Source organism: Rutidosis leptorrhynchoides, chromosome 4, assembly GCF_046630445.1.
Source record: "Rutidosis leptorrhynchoides isolate AG116_Rl617_1_P2 chromosome 4, CSIRO_AGI_Rlap_v1, whole genome shotgun sequence".
NCBI lineage: Eukaryota > Viridiplantae > Streptophyta > Magnoliopsida > Asterales > Asteraceae > Rutidosis > Rutidosis leptorrhynchoides.
In genome coordinates this window covers 205,208,789-205,232,448 of record NC_092336.1, presented here as the reverse complement: position 1 = coordinate 205,232,448, position 23,660 = coordinate 205,208,789, and the positions used below count along the sequence as shown (strand labels likewise).

Sequence of the window (23,660 nt, the reverse complement as noted above, 5' to 3'; positions counted from 1 at the left end):
GACATGCTACGAGCATGTGTTATTGATTTCGGAAACAGTTGGGATCGACATCTACCGTTAGCAGAATTTTCCTACAACAACAGCTACCATTCAAGCATTGAGATGGCGCCGTTTGAAGCACTTTATGGTAGAAAGTGCAGGTCTCCGATTTGTTGGAGTGAAGTGGGGGATAGACAGATTACGGGTCCGGAGATTATACAAGAAACTACCGAGAAGATCATCCAAATTTAACAACGGTTGAAAACCGCCCAAAGTCGACAAAAGAGCTACGCTGACATTAAAAGAAAAGATATAGAATTTGAAATTGGAGAGATGGCCATGCTTAAAGTTGCACCTTGGAAAGGCGTTGTTCGATTTGGTAAACGAGGGAAATTAAATCCAAGGTATATTGGACCATTCAAGATTATTGATCGTGTCGGACCAGTAGCTTACCGACTTGAGTTACCTCAACAACTCGCGGCTGTACATAACACTTTCCACGTCTCGAATTTGAATAAATGTTTTGCTAAAGAAGATCTCACTATTCCGTTAGATGAAATCCAAATCAACGAAAAACTCCAATTCATCGAAGAACCCGTCGAAATAATGGATCGTGAGGTTAAAAGACTTAAGCAAAACAAGATACCAATTGTTAAGGTTTGATGGAATGCTCGTAGAGGACCCGAGTTCACCTGGGAGCGTGAAGATCAGATGAAGACGAAATACCCGCATCTATTTCCAGAAGATTCGTCAACACCTTCAACAGTTTAAAATTTCGGGACGAAATTTATTTAACGGGTAGGTACTGTAGTGACCCGAACTTTTCCATGTTTATATATATTAATTGAGATTGATATTTACATAATTAAATGTTTCCAACATGTTAAGCAATCAGACTTGTTAAGACTTGATTAATTGAAATATGTTTCATATAGACAATTGACCACCCAAGTTGACCGGCGATTCACGAACGTTAAAACTTGTAAAAACGACATGACGATATATATATGGATATACATATGGTTAACATGAGATTATGATAAGTAAGTATCTTCATAAGTATATTAACAATGAGTTATATACATATAAACAAGACTACTAACTTAAGGATTTCGAAACGAGACATATATGTAACGATTATCGTTGTAACGACATTTAAATGTATATATATCATATTAAGATATATTAATATATCATAATATCATGATAATATAATAATTTAACATCTAATTAGATATAATAAACAATGGGTTAATAACATTAATTGAGACCGTTAACTTAAAGGTTTCAAAACAACACTTACATGTAACGACTAACGATGACTTAACGACTCAGTTAAAATGTATATACATGTAGTGTATTTAGATGTATTAAAATACTTTTGGAAGACTTCAAGACATATATCAAAACACTCATACTTAACGAAAATGGTTACAGTTACTTTCCCATTCTTTTCTTTCATCAAGAATTCTAGTCGTATTCTTACCCGTATTATACACAGCTTCAAAACGTACTTACTATGGGTATATACCAATAGGAACTAGCATGGGATTCCACTCTTGATTATGTCATGTATGACTAATCAATTTTAACTTCTACCATGAGCTAGTCAACTAACTAGAACTCCTTTTAACCCCACTCACCACTCACCAATTACCACTCATCATTCACTCCATTTCACTTCCAATTCTCTTTCTAATTCTCTCTCAACACACACACACTATTATGAATGTATTTTTCCAGTAGTTAATCATCATCTTCATCAAAAATCACTTCAAGAATCAAGCTATAATCATCATAGGAAGAACACTTCAAGAACACTTCAAAAATCCCTTCAAGTTTACTAATTTACTTCCAAGCTTTCTAATCCATTCCAAGTAATCATCTAAGATCAAGAAACCTTTGTTATATACAGTAGGTTATCTTTCTTATTCAAGGTAATATTCATATTCAAACTTTGATTCAATTTCTATAACTATAAACTATCTTAATTCGAGTAAAAATCTTACTTGAACTTATTTTTGTGTCATGATCCTACTTCAAGAACTTTCAAGCCATCCAAGATCCTTTGAAGCTAGATCATTTCTTGTCACTTCCAGTAGTTTTACCTACTAAACTTGAGGTAGTAATGATGTTCATAACATCATTCGATTCATATATATAAAACTATCTTATTCGAAGGTTTAAACTCGTAATCACTAGAACATAGTTTAGTTAATTCTAAACTTGTTCGCAAACAAAAGTTAATCATTCTAACTTGACTTTTAAAATTAACTAAACACATGTTCTATATCTATATGATATGCTAACTTAATGATTTAAAACCCTAAAACACGAAAAACACCGTAAAACCGGATTTACGCCGTCGTAGTAACACCGCGGGCTGTTTTGGGTTAGTTAATTAAAAACTATGATAAACTTTGATTTAAAAGTTGTTATTCTGAGAAAATGATTTTTATTATGAACATGAAACTATATCAAAAAATTATAGTTAAACTCAAAGTGGAAGTATGTTTTCTAAAATGGTCATCTAGACGTCGTTCTTTCGACTGAAATGACTACCTTTACAAAAACGACTTGTAACTTATTTTTCCGACTATAAACCTATAATTTTTATGTTTAGATTCATAAAATAGAGTTCAATATGAAACCATAGTAATTTGATTCACTCAAAACGGATTTAAAATGAAGAAGTTATGGGTAAAACAAGATTGGATAATTTTTCTCATTTTAGCTACGTGAAAATTGGTAACAAATCTATTCAACCATAACTTAATCAACTTGTATTTTATATTATGTAATCTTGAGATACCATAGACACGTATACAATGTTTCGACCTATCATGTCGACACATCTATATATATTTCGGAACAACCATAGACACTCTATATGTGAATGTTGGAGTTAGCTATACAGGGTTGAGGTTAATTCCAAAATATATATAGTTTGAGTTGTGATCAATACTGAGATACGTATACACTGGGTCGTGGATTGATTCAAGATAATATTTATTGATTTATTTCTGTACATCTAACTGTGGACAACTAGTTGTAGGTTACTAACGAGGACAGCTGACTTAATAAACTTAAAACATCAAAATATATTAAAAGTGTTGTAAAAATATATTTTGAACATACTTTAATATATATGTATATATTGTTATAGGTTCGTGAATCAACAGTGGACAAGTCTTACTTCTCGACGAAGTAAAAATCTGTGAAAGTGAGTTATAGTCCCACTTTTAAAATCTAATATTTTTGGGATGAGAATACATGCAGGTTTTATAAATGATTTACAAAATAGACACAAGTACGTGAAACTACATTCTATGGTTGAATTATCGAAATCGAATATGCCCCTTTTTATTAAGTCTGGTAATCTAAGAATTAGGGAACAGACACCCTAATTGACGCGAATCCTAAAGATAGATCTATTGGGCCTAACAAACCCCATCCAAAGTACCGGATGCTTTAGTACTTCGAAATTTATATCATATCCGAAGGGTGTCCCGGAATGATGGGGATATTCTTATATATGCATCTTGTTAATGTCGGTTACCAGGTGTTCACCATATGAATGATTTTTATCTCTATGTATGGGATGTGTATTGAAATATGAAATCTTGTGGTCTATTGTTACGATTTGATATATATAGGTTAAACCTATAACTCACCAACATTTTTGTTGACGTTTAAAGCATGTTTATTCTCAGGTGAATATTAAGAGCTTCCGCTGTTGCATACTAAAATAAGGACAAGATTTGGAGTCCATGTTTGTATGATATTGTGTAAAAATTGCATTCAAGAAACTGATTTCGATGTAACATATTTGTATTGTAAACCATTATGTAATGGTCGTGTGTAAACAAGATATTTTAGATTATCATTATTTGATAATCTACGTAAAGCTTTTTAAACCTTTATTTATGAAATAAAGGTTATGGTTTGTTTTAAAAATGAATGCAGTCTTTGAAAAACGTCTCATATAGAGGTCAAAACCTCGCAACGAAATCAATTAATATGGAACGTTTTTAATCAATAAGAACGGGACATTTCATTACATACTAGGCACGAGTACTTAAACTTATATATGTGTGGGTTATACAACGGCATAAACATTCCCTTTAGCTCGGTAACATTTAATCATTGGTTTTTGAACCGTGAACGCGAATCTTAGATATGGATCCATAGGGTTTGACATCCCCACTCGGGCTAGTAGCGCTAGCATTTAACGGGTGTTTAATACTTCGTAGACATACGCACTTGCCAAGTGTACTTTCAGGGGGTATAAACGTTAAGTTAGTTACCAAGTGCCCACGGTTAACATATACTTTATCATACTGTTTTGAAACGCTCTTTGTAGCACTGAAATCTCGTGGCCTACCTTACTTATAGCTCACCAACCTTTGTGTTGACGTTTTTAAGCATGTTTTTCTCAGGTGTTTGAGGTTAGCTTCCGCTGTGTACTAGTCGGGCTGTAGACACCCGCTGCTTAGAGTTGTCATCGCATGAACTACTTTACCTTGCATTCAAACTTTAGTACTTTTGAACTATGACTTGTAATGACCATTGTGGTCACATACACTTATTATTTGCTTCTACTTAGTGAAGCATGCTTTTGAAATGTAAAACATTTGATGTCGGTTATGACATCACCTTTTTATCGTGAATGCAACTTCTTTAATTACAGCATATAGTACTTAACCTTGTAATGATCCTGTTGTTGATGATTCGTACACGATGGTTTTGTACGGGGCATCACATTAACCATCTCAATTATATCAATCGACATAATATCATGAGTAGGGAATCGAATCAGGGAAAAGGAAAGAAAAATAAATAAATATAAAGATAAATAAGTCAATAATATAATAGTAACTATATCAATCAAGGAGAATTTAACAGGAACGGAATAATACAGCTGCCATACTTGTTGGATTTTTATATCGACAGTTTCTTCAGAGTGGTATATCGTACTCCATTGTAAATTAGTGGTTGATAAAAGTTCATCGAAAAATCCCAAATTTTTAAATTAAATTCCTTTATTTATTTCAGTCATTATGGTATAAAATTTGATCATTAATTTATTAAATAGAAATTACATCAACTGTCCCTCTCGATTATGGTTAAAATATAAAAAGTGTTAAAATTTAATAACTAGATCCTAAATACATTTTTAGTAAGTCAAAAATTTATAGAACTCATTTTCGGATCACCGTTTATTTTAAAATTATATATGTTTGAATTTAACTTGCTTAATATCAATCGGAACATCAACGAATATTACAATCGTTTAATATTTATTTTTAATATACTTTATTTATATATATAAATATATTTTAAATAATAATTATTATAATATCTTATTTTTATTTTATTAATCTTAATAACAACATCATATAATACTTCAAGTTATATTTCAAATTATTATTTACATATATACACACATATCTTATTTACAATTAATTGTTCGTGAATCGTCGGAACTGGTCGAAGGTCAAATGATTACATGAATGTAGTTTCAAACTTTCGAGACTCAACATTATAGATTTTTTTTTTTTTGCTTATCACATCGGAAACATATAAAGATTAAAGTTTAAATTTGGTCGGAAATTTCCGGGTCATCACATTATGACCGAGTGACCATTTTTAAAAAGGGTAATGATTTTTCCAACATCGAAATTACTTTATCCACCACAATTATGCATTATTTAATTGTACAGTACAATTTGTTAATGCATTGTTTATAGTAGAAGGCGTATATATCAATCCCCTTTTAAAAAGGGGAGGGATATATCGAAATTAAGAGGAGTGATATGTACACAACTCTATTATTATATTATTACTACCATGATTATGGTTATTAATATTATTGTGAAAAGGATACAAATTACTATTACTTTCATTAATATTAGTACTCGTATCATTTTTATTTTTATTATTATTATTATTATTATTATTATTATTGTTATTATTATTATTATTATTATAATAATAATAATAATAATAATTATTATTATTATTAATTATTATTATTATTATTATTATTATTATTATTATTATTATTATTATTTTTATTATTATTATTATTATTATTAATTAATATTATCAAAATTATTACCATTATTATTACATCATACATTTTATTAAAAACTACTACTATTATTATTATTATTATTATTATTAATATTAGTATTAGTATTATCATTATTGTTATCATTTCAAATATTTTCTTGTATTATTAAAATACTGTTTTAAACAAACAAATGATTTTTATATATATAAATATATTTATTACATATAACATAACAAAATTAATGCTTTTACATTATAAAATGAATATAAGTTATTAATACAAAAACTATATCACTAACAATAATTAAATTTTATCCGATTACAAATATACGTTTTAATATAAATATACAAATGATATAGGTTCGTGAATCCAAGGCCAACCCTATATTTGTTCAATGACGTCATATGTATTTTTACTACAAAATACAGTATGGTGAGTTTCATTTGCTCCCTTTTTAAATGCTTTTGCAATATATATTTTTGGGACTGAGAATACATGCGCTGTTTTTATAAATGTTTGACGAAATAGACACAAGTACTCGAAAATTACATTATATGGTTGGATTATCGAATCGAATATCACCCTTTTAGCTTGGTAGCCTAAGAATTATGGAACAGACACCCTAATTGACGTGAATCCTAAAGGTAGATCTACGGGCCCTAACTCCCCCCATACTGGAAAATGGTATGCTTTAGTACTTCGAGTTATTAATACAGATGGATTTTTGTTTTGGGGATATTCTATATGCATTATGTTAACGTCGGTTACCAGGTGTTCAATCCATATGAATGATTTTTAAACATTTGCGAGTGTATGATTATTAAATAAAGAAAATCTTATGGTCTATTAAAATGATGAATGATTATGATAAACTAATGAACTCACCAACCTTTTGGTTGACATTTTAAAGCATGTTTATTCTCAGGTATGAAAGAAATCTTTCGCTGTGCATTTGCTCATTTTAGAGATATTACTTGGAGTCATTCATGACATATTTCAAAAGACGTTGCATTCGAGTCGTTGAGTTCATCAAGATTATTATTAAGTCAATTATAGTTGGATATATTATGAAATGGTATGCATGCCGTCAACTTTCGATGTAATGAAAGATTGTCTTTTCAAAAACGAATGTAATGTTTGTAAAATGTATCATATAGAGGTCAAGTACCTCGCGATGTAATCAATTGTAATGTATTCGTCCGGATGGATTAGGACGGGTCATTAGATTTATCAACTTTGACCATAAATATTTTTATTTGTGTTATATATTATTTGATAAAAGTTATATAAATAAATTCGCGTTCAAAAACCCAATTCATTCATATATATTTTATCAAATATTATATAACACACATAAAGATAATTACGATCAAAGTTAACAACAAAAAACTTTGAAAGTTAAATGTAAACACTTATAGTGAGATTAGAGGGAGCGAGTACAATTTATGTTGACACATATACTTTTTTAATTTAGTGACAACTTTTATGACCGAGTGACCATTTTTAAAAAGGGTAATGATTTTTCCAACATCGAAATTACTTTATCCACCAAACTTATACATTATTTAATTGTACAGTACAATTTGTTAATGCATTGTTTATAGTAGAAGGCGGATATATCAATCCCCTTTTAAAAAGGGGAGGGATATATCGAAATTAAGAGGAGTAATATGTTCATAACTCATTTTTATTATGTACAAAATCGCTTTATACTATCATACAATCCAATACTATAAAACATGATAGTTGTGTAAAAAAAAAAAAAAAAAAATGAGTTGTGCTCAAAAATCCTCCGTACACTTAAATCCCCAAATACAAATTACATTCTCCAAAAACCTGATTTCTATCAATCAATTTTATCAATTACACGAAACAATATATATACACTTCTACAGTATATGTTTACACTCTAAAAACCTAACTTACGCCTTAGGGTTTTAGGTTTTAATAGCATCGTCTCTTTTATCCGATTAATTATTAGTTATAAATTATGTCGAATTCGTACTCATCTTCTGTTACTGCATCTCAGGTATTATAAATTACAAGTTAATCATATATATGTAATTAAAATTTGAAAGTATTGATAGTGATTTAAATTGTTAATTTGTTTGTTTATAAATTTGTGTAGGTTGGTTCATACTTTGTTCAGCAATACTATCATGTGCTTCAACAACAACCTGAATTTGTTCATCAGTTTTATGCTGATTCAAGTTCTATTGTTAGAGTTGATGGTGAATCTACTGAAACTGCATCTGCTATATTTGTGAGTCTATTTTCAGCTAAATATTCTTTAAATTGTAGCATCAAGATATATGCTGATTCAAAATTAGTGTAAAATTGAATCTTGCTGATACTAACTTTTTTTTTCTCTCTCCTAGTTTAGTGGTGTTTGGATGTGTGTTTAAGGTGTTTCGAGTGTTGATGGTTGATAAAGTTTTGATTTTTAGTGTTTTGGTAATTTGTAGAAACTGATACGGTTCTGATTGATATCATGTAAAGTTGCTTTGGTTTGCTAGGGTTTGACAATCTGTTTATGAGTATTTAAGTTGTAGTGAACATGTTGTATGTTTATGTTATGTGCTGGTTGCAATGTGTAAGCTGCAGTTCTTGAGTTGTTAAAGTATTACAATGATATTTTGTTAGATATTTGTACATGCATCATTTGCGTTATACTAATATGATGAGTTGATGGAAGTTAGGATATTCTTTTTTTATATGTGTTGCGATAGCTCAAGTTCATTGTGTCACAAAGTGATTAGTGTTAGATAATTAGTTTCACATTCCTTTACAATGCTTAATTTGATTTTATAAATATTAGGACCAATAAAATCTAATTTACGCAAAACTAGCGAAGGCTTGCAATTATGTCTGGTTGTTTGTGTATTTACGGTTGTTTGTGTACGTATTGGTGTCTGGTTGTTTGTATGCGTGCATCTATGTTCGCATTATGTATGTCTATATTTGTATGTTGTATGTATGTTTTTGCATGTATGTCTATGTTTGTATGTTGTATGTATGTATGTATGTATGTGTAGGTAGGTATGCCCGTATGTATGTATGTGTTTTGTCTCTATATGTATGTGTGCTTGTATGTACGTAGGTATGGTCGTTTTATATATGTTTTACGTATGTTTAGGTACGATTATATGTACGTATGTATGTAGGTGTTTGCATGTAGATATGTATGCTTAGGTGTGTATCTAGTTCACTTTTAGCATGTTTTGGCTGTATGTATGTTTGTTTATGTTTGTATGTATGGTTGTATGCGTATGTAGTTATGCCCGTATGTTTGTATGTGTGTAGATGTTAAGTATGCATGGGTGCTTGTTTGTACGTAGGTATGTTCTATTTTTTGTATGCTTTACGTTTGTAGATTTAGATGCTTAGGTATGTTTAAGTTTGTTCGCATGTGGTCATATATATCTTTTTGTTCTTTTGTGTAGGTTTCCTTGATATGCCTTGAGCTCCGCTCATCAAATTTTTTATTTTTTTTTCTTTTTACGGCTCTTTTAAGTAAGGCAACAGCAAGCGCCGATTTGTTGGCGACTTGACGGCCGCTTAAAGCCTAAATTGAATCCCAGGCATGATCTAAATCCCATGAAAATTTGATTATACCATTTTCATGGCGTGTTTTCCATTTTATTTTATTATTATTATTATTATTATTATTATTTATTTATTATTATTATTATTATTATTAAAAAAATTATTTATTTATTTATTTATTTATTTTTTTTTTTTGGCCGGAGGTCCGTTGGAAGCAATCTCTTTACCCGTCGAACAGAGAGAGCTCTTGGAGTGTGTCACTCGGGGTGGAGAAATGACTTCTCTTTATTCAAGGATAGAGGAAGGATTGTCTACGTCTCACCTCCCCCATACCCCACACATGTGGGATTGGGTTTTGTTGTTGTTGTTGTTGTTGTAGCGAAGGCTTGCAATTAATAATGATCTTCACTGATAAATTTAATAAGTTATTTATCATTATAATCAAATGATTTGTTATTTTCATTCTTGCTAGGGTAATTATCAATTAAAAAACACACATTCAAACATCTCCCAACTGTATTTAATGATTTTACACTTTTCTGTACGCCTCTTTTTCATTTCTCTTTTGCTTCATGATGCTTCTTTGAAGTTTAATTTTAATCTTTTGCATTGAATAATGTGCTTAATCCATGTCGCTTATGTTTTTTTGTTTTACTATTGCACTTAGGTTTAACAAAAAGGTTTTACTCTAAATTTTGGTTAAAATTTTTTCATGCTTGTTGTTTGTTAGCATTGAGATACTAATATCTAGAATATTGTATTTGTTTTCTTTTTGTAGCAAATACACAATCTTATCCAATCACTACAATATAGTGGTATCGAGATCAAGACAATAAATTCTCTTGAATCGTGGAACCAAGGCATAATTGTGGTGGTTTCGGGTGTTGTCAGATCGAAGCTTTTCAGTGGCCGGAGAATGTTTCTTCAGACGTTTTTTCTTGCTCCACAAGAGAAGGGCTACTTTGTGTTGAATGACATCTTTCACTTTGTAAATGAGGAGGCTACACATCATCATCCGCCACCTGTGGCCCACGAGACCAAAGTTGACTCTCAGCCAATTAGTTCTGCTCCTTCTGAGTTACTAGGTATGACTTATTTGGTTATATGCTATTTACCATTATATGGATTCATATTATGTTAAACGGCGTGGGATTATTGTATGGCGTAGGGTTTTTTTTTGTAAAAGTTAACAGCTTTTTGAATGTCTATTCATGATTAGTAGTATCTTTATACCCGTGCAATGAAGCGGGGTAGCACGGTTAGAGTTTTAGGTGATTCGTAGTGAGCAATGGATAATGATTTTGAAAATATAAACCATAAAGTCATAAATTGTCAATCTAAATCTTAAGAAAACAGATAATGACAACAAGTAATAAACGTGTAGATCCCACGACTAAACAAAATTAAACAAGTACAGAGAAACATGTGGATTAGCAGAAGTGGAGACCAAGAAATATTTTATGAGGGATTAAAGAAAAAAGCAAGCAATGCTTTCCATATCAGTAAAATGACTAGATGTAATCTTATATATTACTAATTGATATCGAATTTCAGTTTTAAATATCTCTTGTCCAATTATCATTCTAAAGCAGACAATAACGATCCCCGTGTTAGATATGGAAGTAATGTAGTTATATTATCTCATTAACAACCTATTATCTATGCAAAACAATTACTTAGAAAGTTCGATGCATAAAAATACTTATTATACGATCTCCAACCCGTTTCATTATAAGGTAGTTATTCAAATTTATTGATTTGGAACATTGGGTATGCAATATAAACTCAATCCGACCCATTTTTTATGTATGGGATGAAATTGCCACCTTTTGTTATGTGCATATGTAAACCTAGTTATATTTTATATGCATGGTATGCATTGATTGCTTTGCTTAATACACGTGTGATGTAAAATCAACAAATGCTTTCTCATCAATTTGGATTTTGGGAAAATAATTTTTTGTTTTAGTAAATTTTGGGCTCATATTAGAAATGTTCGTTGTAGTCGGTGAAGACGCATTGGAGGTTGAAACAGGGGAAAATATTAATTCGTTACACTTGGAAGGAAATGAAGTTAATTACTACAATACCCTCGAAGAAACTCAACATTTACAGGAGCAGCAAGAAGAATACGAGAGTGAAGAGTATGATGAAGAACCAGCGTTAGAAGAACATCACAACACGAATGACTATGTACAAGAACAAGAACAAGAACAAGAACAAGAACAAGAACAAGAACCTATTTATCAAAACACAGTCAATGATGAATATGTTCAAGAGCCCGTGTATCAAAACACAAGAGAATATGCTCAAGAACCAGTTCCCGCTGTGGAAGAGCCTATTGCAGAGCCTGTGAAGTTCACATATGCTTCTATCGTACGTGTTAATCTTAAAAATTGCTATTTTTTCAATTTTAATAATTTAGGAGTCCTTTATGCATTGAAAGTACTACCTGTACAACACTTGTTCAACATGTTATTACTAAGGGGTGTTTGGGTGGGCTTATTATTATAGCTTATTTGCTTATCTTAACACAATAAACTTAGATTTTAGTGTTCGGATAAGTAAATTTTGCCTAGCTTTTTAGTGGAGAATTTGATGAAGTCTAAATAAGCTCAAAATTTATAGCTTATTTGCTATATAAGCAATGAACTCCCAAACTAAGCCCATCCAAATGTCCCCTATGCTATTTGTGTATTTTATGATGTGACTGATTAGAGATGGAAGATAATTTGAACGTTGACTCATTCTTAATATAAATGTGTTGAAATTTCTACCTCATATTGTGTCTATTTTGTATCTAAATATAAGCCGTTGGGATAGTTTTGTGCATGGTTTTTTAGTTGCTGTGATTAATTTTGTACCAGGACAAAATTGATTAATAATAAAATTACACATTATTTCTAATTTGGTCTATGTGATTGAAATTGGTTTTACTAAGCTACGTAGTTTCAATATCAGTTTTTTAGTCTACTAATCGAACTAGAAATGAAGTATATTTTGCATTGCTTTTTGTCGCATTTGCCCAAACCATAATCTTAATATTTTTTAAAAATCATCAGCAAATATATAACGAGTATTTCAATAATTCAGTCGGGCAACAGAATTTATTGTTTTGCTTTATCGGTGTCTATCATCTGCTTCTATTTTATACTTGCTTCTAGTATAACATATTTTTTGTTTTGCTATATATGTTCTTCATTTGGTTCTAACACGTTCATATTCTTCTGTGTTTGTTGAATATCAAAAGTTACAATTGAAAGGGAAGACGTCTTCATCGGTTCCCGCTCAGCCGCCACCTGTTACTAAGAATGTCACACCTGCCGCTACCGAATGGCATCATACTCCTGAACCCGTTGCTCAGCCGCCGCCACCTGCTTCTTACGTCTCCGAATCAACAACTACTACTCAGGTCCCACACGAATCATTCGCTACTGAAGAAGGTGAACAAACTTACCTCTCATTATCTAACCTTTTGTGTTTTGTGTCTTTCATACTTTTATATGCAATTTAAAAGATCTACTCCCTCAGTCCCAATTTAATTGTCCAGTTTAAGAAATTTCATTATCACACAGTACTTTTTGTAAACTTTGCAGTTTTGTACTTTTTTGTGAACTTTACAGTTTTGCCTCTTACTTATTACCTACATTTTTGTTTACATGCATAAATGAGGTATAAAAGAACTTTACATCATTATTTTTTTTTTCTTTTTTGGAAGTGTACAATTAATTTGGGACAACTAAAAGGATTACTGGACTATTAATATTGGACTATTAATATGGGACGGTGGTAGTATATTTGAAGGCCCAGTGGCCCACTAAAGATGTAAGAACTACATACATTTATCTTTGTTTTTTACGCGGCTTTTCGAAAAACTAATAATTGTTTGTACTTGTATTGTTTTTTTAGTTGATTCAAAGTCAGTTTATGTGAGGAACTTGCCAACTACTGTTACTAGCATTGAAATTTTCGATGAGTTCCAGAATTTTGGTAAAATCAAGGAAGATGGTGTATTCTTGAAGAATCGCAAGGTTATTGTCTTTTCTTTTATCCCATCACCTTTTTTTTTTGCCAAATTAAATCAAAGGCATAACATTAAATTAAATTAAATAATTACAGGACTCTGGTGTTTGCTTTGCATTTGTCGAGTTTGAGGACTTTAAGGGTGTTCAGAAAGCAATTGAGGTTTGTGCTCAATATACTTGTATCTTAAGAATGTGTAGTTTACAAAGCCTGTTGAAAGTATGATTCAGATGATTTTTCTTTTGGTATCGTCTATGTTATATTAAATTCCCCATTCCCCCAAGCTTAATAGCGTGCGTTTTTTTTTATTTTTTTTTTTATTTTTTGTGTGTTATAGGCATCTCCAATTCAGTTAGCTGGAAGGCAAGTATACATTGAAGAGAGGAGAGCCAACAGCAGTGGTAGTACACGCGGTGGAAGTATGTACCCGTTTCCGTTATACGCGGATTTATTTTTTCTGCTATTGCAGTTTTTTTTTTTTTTTTTTTTTGGACATCAGTTTGGGATCACCCAGTGGGGACTTAACCACCCACGCGTTCATCTCCCATAATTGCATAACCCGCCCCCAACTACTGCCCTAGAGGAAACCCGGACCAATCCGAGGGCATGTCCGGTAAAACCCCCATCCCCGCTGCCTTTGCACTCTAAGCGAAAAGCGACCTGGGTGGATACTTCAGGTCAGGGATAACATTGAGTGCAATATTGCAGCTCAACGGAGTCGAACTCCTGACCTTAGGTAAAAAATTTTGTATTTATTTATGTGTAATGTTTGATTCATTTAATACTAAAAGTCAACGTCGGTCAATGCTTGATTCGTCACGACCCCGTTACAACCTTGATATTAGATATTCAGTTATTAATTTTCATTACATATTGTCCTGTTTGCTTCATATCTGACACTTTCGAGCTTAAATATATTTGAAAATCAGATCTCTTTTTGTTAAACATTTAAACATAATGATATTATTATGCAAGTGTTGACATGTTGGTGGTTAATTTGAGCAGGAGGAGGAAGAGGAGGTGGAAGAGGACGAGGTGATGCGCCAAGAGGAGGACGTTACGGTGGTGCTTCTTACGCCAGAGGCAATGGCAATGGCTTTCGTTAAAGATGAGACAATGCTACTCTTTACTTGCTACAAGAACAAAATGACCGAGTTGTTGGTGGGTTCGTTTTTTTGCGTTTTTTGTGATAATGATTTTGGTTTTGGTTTATAAACAAAATGTTTGTATTGTGAATCTATGATGCATGCTAAAGAATTAATATCCGGTTATAGATACCGTGCAAGCGGTATTCATCTCTTGATTGCTCCAACTTTCATTGTAAGAGATGCATGTTTTTGATCATGTTGGTTTCACCATTTCTTGCTTACAACTACAAAGCTCTAAAACATAAAGTTAACCTATAAATTTCATTTAGCCACTACTATTAACACATTGTTCTTATAGCTGTAAATAGTTGCAACTTTGCCCCAAACCTATTTTCAGTAAGAATAAAGTAAAATTCAAATGTAACTAGAAGTCTGAAGAGTTGTCTTGTACAGTTGTACTATTTGCCTTTGCCTAATTGCAGAGTTAGATATGATTAGAATTACTGTTATTACAATAGTAATCTGGCTTTCAATTTTAACAATTTAGGATCTGCCTTTGTCCCTGGTTAATTATCTAACTTAACTCCTCACATTAGAGATAAAACTAAAGTTTTCTAAATTCATGTATTTCCATTTAAAACAAAATCTGAACTCATTTACTTATAAGAATGAGGTGGTATGATTACATTATTTTCAGTAAGAATCAACATACTTTTCTACACATAATTAACAAAAAAACTTACAAAATATGCATAATAACTACACATAATTAACAGAAAATCGCGCTCCAGCTGCACAAATTCTTCTCAGTACCATTCCGTTTCTTCAAACCCATTTACAGCAAATCGTTTACAGGCGACGTACTAAAAACAGGTTTATCTTTATCGTTACTTGTGGGGACTGTGTTGCTATTCCCGCTACTTTTTCTTCTCGGTCTCGCTTCCTCGAGCATGCTTATAACATCTCTCATCGAGGGTCGATCTTTCGGAAGCTTTGCAGTACAAATTAATGCTATTCTGAGTACTAACAACATCTCTTCTTCTACATGTTTGCAGTTTCCTACATTTTGATCTACTACTTCCGTTAACGGTTTGTTATCTCTAATTTTTCTCCGAACCCATTCTACTATGTCAACCGAATCACCAAATTCAGGTTCGATCGGATGTTTTCCAGTTATCAGTTCCATTAAAACCACCCCGTAACTGTATATATCACTCTTTTCATCGACCTTTAACGTGTATCCGTATTCTGCAATCAAAATAAGTAATTCTTAGTTAACCCGAAAAATTTAAACAAAATGTACTTTAGGTATATATAAAATTTGGCAGTTGTACTTTTATTTGGGTCAACAGGTACAAATCCAGTTACCAGGTGACCTGAATAACAGGTTTTAACAGTACAACTGACAAAAAGTACATTACCCCAAACAAACATTTTTAAAACGTAACGACTAGTTCAAGTAGTAACTAGATCTATCAATTTACAAACTTACCCGGGGCGATGTAACCATAAGATCCAGCAACCATCGAAACGGTCTCATTTTTCTTGACCATCATCCGAGCCAGCCCGAAATCCGCGATTCGGGCCTCCAAGTTCCCGTCTAACAAAATGTTATTCGGCTTCACATCACGATGGATCACTGGCGGGTAACAATCATGATGTAAATACGACAGCCCTTGAGCGACACCAACAGCAATATTATATCTCAAAACCCAATCAACCAACAACCTCCCAGGCCCATGTAATGCTTCGCCTAAACTCCCATTACTCATATACTCGTAAACAATCATCGCATTCGTATTATTATGAAGATACCCCAACAATCTAACAATGTTTCGATGTCGTAGTTTCCCCAACACGTTAACTTCACCGACGAAATCACCCGCACTGCTTCCCAATTCGATGTCGTTTTTAGTGCTCCATAGCTTTTTAACCGCCACGATAGTGTTCGTTCGCGCGATTTCAGCTTTGTAAACAACTCCAGTAGCTCCCATTCCAATCACATTTGATTCTTTTACGCAGTTCAGAATATCGTTACTGTTGAAATTCAGTTTCTGAAATGACATTAAACGCCACGGCCATTCGCCTTTTCCCATCTCGAATCTCTTTTCGAAACAACCCCCATTCGTATACCATTTACAGTACAACGTTTTACCTGCGAAAGCTGCCATTAAAACGGCTAACACGACAGACATACCGATCACCCAGCCGGTGATCATGTGTCTCGTGTGCAAACGCTTGTGTCGTGAATTGTGACTCGTGCTGCCTGTGCACGGAGGTAGTACGTTACCGCATAGACCATTGTTTCCGACTAGATCACTCGGGTTTATCGTTCTAAGCATCCCGTTTTCGGGAACCGGGCCTTGAAGTCGGTTGTAGGATACGTTTAACGACTCCAGAGCCGGCGAGTTCCCGAAGCTTTCGGGGATTTCTCCGGTTAAGGAGTTGCTGGAAAGATCTAAAACCGCGAGGGTGCCCATCATGGCGATGGGCACCGGGATTTCGCCGGTTAGTTGGTTACTTTTGAGGTTTAAGTAAACTAACTTTTGGCAGGAAGCAATACTAGAGGGAACGGTCCCGGTGAATTGGTTAGAAGATAGATCGAGGATCGAAAGAGAAGGACAGTCTTGAAATTGATTGGGGATTTTCCCGATCAGATTGTTTCCCGAAACGAGAAAGTTTTGAAGGTTCGGGATCAAGAGAATTGAAGATGGAAGTGACGATTGGAGTTGATTTCGGGAGAAATCGATGAACGAAAGGGAAGTCGATAAGGAAATGTCGTTCGGGATTTGACCTGTTAGGTTGTTGTTTGCTAGTTCGAGTCGTTGAAGTTTTTCAAGACTACCGAATCCGACTGGAATTACACCCGAAATGAAGTTGTTTTGCATACGAACGCGTACTAACGAATTACATGTTGATAGTCCGGTTGGAATCGGACCCGAAAACTTGTTATTGAAGAGAATAAGTTTCGTTAGATTACCTTGATGACATATGCTATCGGGGATTCGTCCTGTGAAAGAATTCGATGATAGATCAACCCATTCGAGAGGCGAGTTTAACCCGAGGTCATCGGGAAGAGACCCCGAAAAGGAATTGTTCCATAACTCGAGAACTCTGAGTTGACTCAGTTTACTAATTCCCGAAGGAACCGAACCCGTGAGTTTATTTGACATCACATTGAAGAGCTGTAAGCTCTTCAATTCTGATATCTCAGCTGGGATCTCGCCGGATAACAAGTTATCCGAGAGATCCAGCTGAGTCAAAGAAGTCAACTTCCTAATCTCGGAAGGAATCTTTCCTTCGAGATTGTTCTTATACAAGAACATTGCTTCCAACGCTTTTAAATTCCAGAGCTCCTGGGGAATTGAACCCCCGAGATTCCCATACGCAAGATCAAGATACTTCAAACTCGTCAAATTCCCGAACTCTACCGGAATAGCACCCGAAAACTCGTTATACCCGAGAATAATACTCTCCAAAGACGAAAGCTCCCCGATTTCTCTTGGTATCGGGCCCGTTAGATTATTCCCCGAAAGCCCGAGAAACTTTAACTTCCCCAAACTCCTGAACGACACCGGAATTGACCCTACGAAGAAGTTACCTCGTAAATCCAACGTCTCTAACACCGTATTGTTCGCAAGATCCTCGGGAATATCACCTGAAAAGTTGTTACTCGAGGCGTTAAGTAAAGTCAGCCCGATCGCCATTCCTAAACCTTTAGGAAAAGAGTCAACAAAATAATTCTGACTCAAATCAACTGTTTGAAGCTTCGTAAGGTTCGAAAATGATCTAGGCAACGGTGTAGCGAACCCATTACAACATAAGTTTAATGAAGTAAGACTCCGAAGATTTTGAATTTCATCCGAAATTCGCCCACTTAAATTCCTTTTCGAAAGATCAAGTTTTTCGATTTCTCCAATTGAATTACACACAATTCCAGTCCAATTACAATGTGAATTGTGTTCTTCAGTGATCTTCCAATCTTTAAGTTGATCTAAAGGATCAATAAGATGAGATTTAATCAATAACATAATCGAAGCTTCATCATTAACTTCCACCACCTTTGCAAACACTAAAGAACAGCAGAACAAGAACAAGAACAAGAATAAGAACAATTGAGATTGAGATTTATGTTTATATGACATAATGATAAATGCTGTTCTGTTTCTTGAATGTGTTGTGTTATGTTTTTTGTTGTGTTGATAAATTTGTGTCAAGTTTCAGTCATTTTTGGATCTAGATTGAGAAAATGAATGGAAGTGATCAAGTGATGATATAATTATATGTAAGTAGCAGTTAAGCAGATAACATGGGGAAGTTTGATAATTTTGTATATATTTTATTTTGATATTTTATTAATAAAAAAATATGAACTGAAGGAAATGGGACAGTCTGGGTAATTTTTGGAAGGATTTAATAATCATCCGACATGAACATGGGAGAGAATGTGTTTTCTTCTTACTTTCATTTGTCAACTTATTTGCAGATATACATCATTATTATCCTAGCATTACATAAATTATATACTCCAAATATACAGTTTATTAAGTTGCATTTTAGGAATTAAAGTGTTATAGTTATACTAGCTTAATCAAATAAATTTTAAAGATAACTCAAACACGTACAACAATGACACATATTTTTAACGAATGATGATAATTGCATCTTTAATTTGCCAAACTCAATATGCATTAAATGCTTGTACAATACAAGTATTCAATACATACAAGTCTATTCTCTCCGAATGTTGAAAAAGACGCGAACGGAATCGAGACGGTCGAGACCTTAAAACGTCGAGACGGGAGTTGAGACGGATGAGACAGGTCGAGAGGGGGTTCGAGACAGACGAGACGGGTGGAGACGGACGAGAAAGGTCGAGAGTCGAGACGGGGTCGGGACCTTAAAGCCAAAAAAAATTTCCATTAACCAGTTTATACCTATAATCGCTATTATTGTTATTATAATACAAAAAATTAACTTTAAACTACGTCAATTTTGATCGATTTAACCGACTTCTGACCGGCGTTGACTCGACCTTTCTGGCATTTGACCTGAATTTTGACCGTTGACCAGATCGAGACAGGATAGTCACCAAAACTTCGTAACGGGCGTCAAAACAGAGACGTCGTTTACAACATTGATTCTCTTAGAGTGCAAAATATTTAAAAAATCATTAGATACCCATAAACCTTTTTTTTTTTTTTTTTTTTTTTTTTTTTTTTTTTACCAAAAGTGAAATTTCATAAAAAAACAATTACCCGTTTCTAAATTCCTCGTCGCTAATCTCTAATATATTCTATTCTATTATTACTAATAACAATGAAAGCTATCGATGCCGTTTTGCAAATTAAACATTCAAACATTGAAATTTTGAATAGCCGCGAGAAATAAGGTTCGTCCTATTTCCCAACTGTCTTATTAATCCTTGGTCAAACATTGTAGCCAGTTAAAAATAAAGAATTTAAAATTTGGGCCAAGGCCCAATGACCTAAACACTAGTTAATAATATTACAAGATGAGCTTGTGATTGATGGTTATCATAGTGGTAAAATCATATAAGTCCAAATTTTACTCGAAACCCATTTTATTAAAATGTTCATAAAATGAATAGGATACATATGTGTCATCTTCGATTTTATCATGTTTCATATGTCTCCACTAAGTTAGACACATATGTGTATAATTAATCCATTATTATGTAACACGGATGATAAAAAATGAATAGGATAATTGACAAGGTTTTTCAAACAGAGTTCAGGGGTTCAAACCCGATCAGGGCTGAGAAAGAAATTGTCTTAATAAAAATGTATATGTATATTGTATGAGCTTTTTAACTAAAACAAAAATGTATTATTCTTCTTATTTTGCTTTGAAATGATGGCAAATTGTGGGTATACTTTGTAGTTTCTTATGAGTGAAGGGATGTACAAAAGTACAACACAATCTAAGCTTATAAAATCGTACTTAAATAAAGTTGAATCCTTAAAAACATTAATTCAATTCAAAAAGAAAACATTCTTAAAAGCTTCTTTAGGCTTAAATCCTAAGTTAGAACAAAGATTCATGATTTATGAGTCAAAAACACTTGATACCAACCCCACATTTATTAAGATGTAATATTAATTCTTTAAATTATATATTACACTAACAAATAATATGATTAAGTTTTTTGTTCTTCAACAGACGCTAAGCAGCAACAATTTGCGAGCTTTGTTTTTATACTATTTTTTCTTCTTATTATGATATTATTGACATGTTATACCATTTTATAATAAATATTCACATTTTTACTTTTTCTATATACATATAATGTTTTCATGTTAATAGTATATGTGAAAGTATTTTTATATCTTGTATAATAAAATATTTAATTTAAAGTTATTTAAGACATATGTGCATTTGTTCATAGAATGCATGGATTCTTGAAAAAAAAAAAAGGCATGATGTAGAATAAAGAAACTACGGGTGATGGGTATATATCATGAATTTTTGATGGATGCAAAATACATGTAAAATGCATAATATCACATGCTATCATGTGATTATGTATTTAATTAATAAAATAAAAAAGAGTGGAGTGTCACTTTGAGGCATCAAAAGGTTATGCCCATGTGAAAAGGCCATCTTTCACCACCTCCCTTCATCCTATTATTAGTGAGAGAAATTGTTATAGTTAGTGTAACCCAAATCATATATATTTAATATGTATGATTATATAAAATTATGTTATGTATATACGCATGTGTGTACATAACATATACATGTGTATGATAAGAAAAATAATCCTAATTATTTACACCTCTTATGATATGAGCAACCATTAAGGACGGAGGTTAAATTAGGTAACTGCCGGGTTTATATTTAAACATGTAAACGAATGAGATTTTTCTGTTAATATTTTCAAGAATGGCGAGTTTATATTAATTTGTGGATATAAGTACACTAAAGATCAATGTTTATAATAAGAACTATACAAGACTATCATATCATTAGGATCAATTTTTTTAGAAAGGCAAGCAATATTATTAAAAATAAACTCAAGGTACATGTACAACAAGGGGAAAAAAAAACCCAAGAAACTTAAACCGCACTAAATACAAGAAGCTAAATAATAAGGATGCTAAGATGGTGTCCTAAACTATTAAGCTTCATATAAGAACTATACAAGACCATCATATCATTAGGATCAATGTATATTAATTTGATGTCACACGATAAATGATTATAAGATACGAATGATTTTTAGATGGTAGTTTTAAGTAATTAGAGATAATTAAAAAAAACTGACATAACACTAATAGAAGTAGATAGTGGATGTATTTATATTTTAACTAACAAAATTGGAGATTGCGATTAATAGAAGAAGATGTAGTCACATGGGTATCACAACATACAGGATTAAGTTCCTACCCATCAAACCACCAAGATTAGATTTGCATAATTGTAGAGAGATAAAAGGGTTTTGAGTAGTGATCACTAGTGACCCACATGCTTACATTTTTAAAGGCATAACTCAGTATATTTGCACATATACATACAAATATATGAATATAGGAACCATCATTAAGATCTATGAGTAGATTAACTATATATAAGTTTTAATTAAAGCATGAGATTGGTACATATACTATAGCAATATTGAACTCTTTTTACACTTATGCATATCTCCTTGGCGATATTTGGTAGATCACTAAGCGTGCCTTCAATGAATTGTATCTTAACTTAATTTAGCGCCGAATGTTTACTCATTTAATATTCAGTGAGTTTGTTTGTAACATCTTATTAAATCATATTGAACAATATAACGATGTGTGTTGAACAATTTAGAATTGAAATGCTCTCTTAACTATTTCGTACATCCGTTTTCTTTAAAATATCCAGAATACTTATCAAACGATTATATTAATTTATTTATTATTTTTAACTGCAAACACACACGCACACATAATTACAAATAGTTCACCACGAAACTCCTCGAACTATAACTTTAATGTTGATGAGTTTTTTTTTCTGAACAACATGTAAGGAGTCACTGACGGAGCCCCCACATTGCATTAGGGTACTACCCACCCAATCACATCCGTGGCACTTTTCGGGGAAAAATCGCATTGGAATAAACCCCCTTCGAGGATCAAACCTGCGCCGAATTCCACCAAATAGCCAGAAATAATCGAGGTATCGTCCGGGCAAGGCCTACTTGGTTAACTGCTTTTTAGTTTTATTTATTCATATATAAGTTTAATACATTGATTTTACATCTTAATAAAGTTCAACTTAATAATGATCATACAGTTTATAATCAAGTTTTATCAGAATCTTTAGATTATTCAGATTTTGAATGAACAACACTTGATTATTATGTTTAATTAAACGCACCCAAAATCTAAATTAGGGCTGAAATATTAGTATACAACTTTGACTTGCCGTTTATAGTGTTCACGGTTTCTTGATGATCTAACTTAAGTGGTCTACTTTTAACTTTCTCACCTTATAAGTTTCAGCATACATGTGGCAAAGCTTGAGCCGGACCGGGCCCTAGAAAAACACACCTCTAAATGGTATTAAAATATATGGCCGAGCCCACTAGGCTATGCTTTATACGGAAATTGATCAAAATACACTTTTTTTAATGCCTTCAGACAAAATACACTTTTTAAAAAAAAAATTGTCTTTGTACACCATTCAGTAGACGGGTACATTCTTACCATGAAGCATACTTCGACAAGTTTCAGCAAGATGACGATTCTTACGTTCTGCCACTCCATTCTGTTGTGGAGTATTAGGGCAAGTTAATTGCCTTCTGATCTTGTGCTTCTCAAGATAGATATTGAACTCGGTTGATAAATATTCTCCTCCATTATCTGTGCGTAAGCACCAGATCTTAGTATTGAGCTCACTTTCTACCTTGTTCTTGAACTCTTTGAACTTCAGAAAAGTCTCCGACTTCT

The 23,660-nt window shown here is 32.7% G+C and overlaps 2 protein-coding genes across 2 annotated transcripts; one reads left to right on the top strand and one right to left on the bottom strand.

Moving 5' to 3' along the window:
* Positions 1-7,837: 7,837 nt before the first annotated feature.
* On the top strand, positions 7,838-14,982 carry LOC139843255 (nuclear transport factor 2-like). The gene is made up of 9 exons (XM_071833324.1): positions 7,838-8,084; positions 8,184-8,318; positions 10,380-10,686; positions 11,607-11,977; positions 12,852-13,044; positions 13,511-13,632; positions 13,721-13,786; positions 13,962-14,043; positions 14,630-14,982. The coding sequence occupies exons 1-9, from the start codon at positions 8,046-8,048 to the stop codon at positions 14,728-14,730; spliced, it is 1,416 nt and encodes a 471-aa protein (XP_071689425.1). The 5' UTR covers positions 7,838-8,045; the 3' UTR covers positions 14,731-14,982.
* A 383-nt stretch (positions 14,983-15,365) lies between these two features.
* LOC139841368 (uncharacterized) lies at positions 15,366-18,857 on the bottom strand. Its single transcript, XM_071831590.1, has 2 exons — positions 16,205-18,857; positions 15,366-15,960 (listed from the first exon to the last, which is right to left on the bottom strand). Exons 1-2 carry the CDS (start codon positions 18,855-18,857, stop codon positions 15,548-15,550), a joined length of 3,066 nt encoding a protein of 1,021 aa, XP_071687691.1. The 3' UTR covers positions 15,366-15,547.
* Positions 18,858-23,660: the final 4,803 nt, after the last annotated feature.

Coding starts and splice junctions, on each gene's coding strand:
- LOC139843255 (XM_071833324.1), top strand. CDS start 8,046: ATGTCGAATTCGTACTCATCTTCTGTTACTGCATCTCAG. Junction 8,085..8,183: donor CTTCTGTTACTGCATCTCAG/GTATTATAAATT, acceptor AAATTTGTGTAG/GTTGGTTCATACTTTGTTCA. Junction 11,978..12,851: donor AGTTCACATATGCTTCTATC/GTACGTGTTAAT, acceptor GAATATCAAAAG/TTACAATTGAAAGGGAAGAC.
- LOC139841368 (XM_071831590.1), bottom strand. CDS start 18,857: ATGTCATATAAACATAAATCTCAATCTCAATTGTTCTTATTCTTGTTC. Junction 15,961..16,204: donor TTATGGTTACATCGCCCCGG/GTAAGTTTGTAA, acceptor TTTTGATTGCAG/AATACGGATACACGTTAAAG.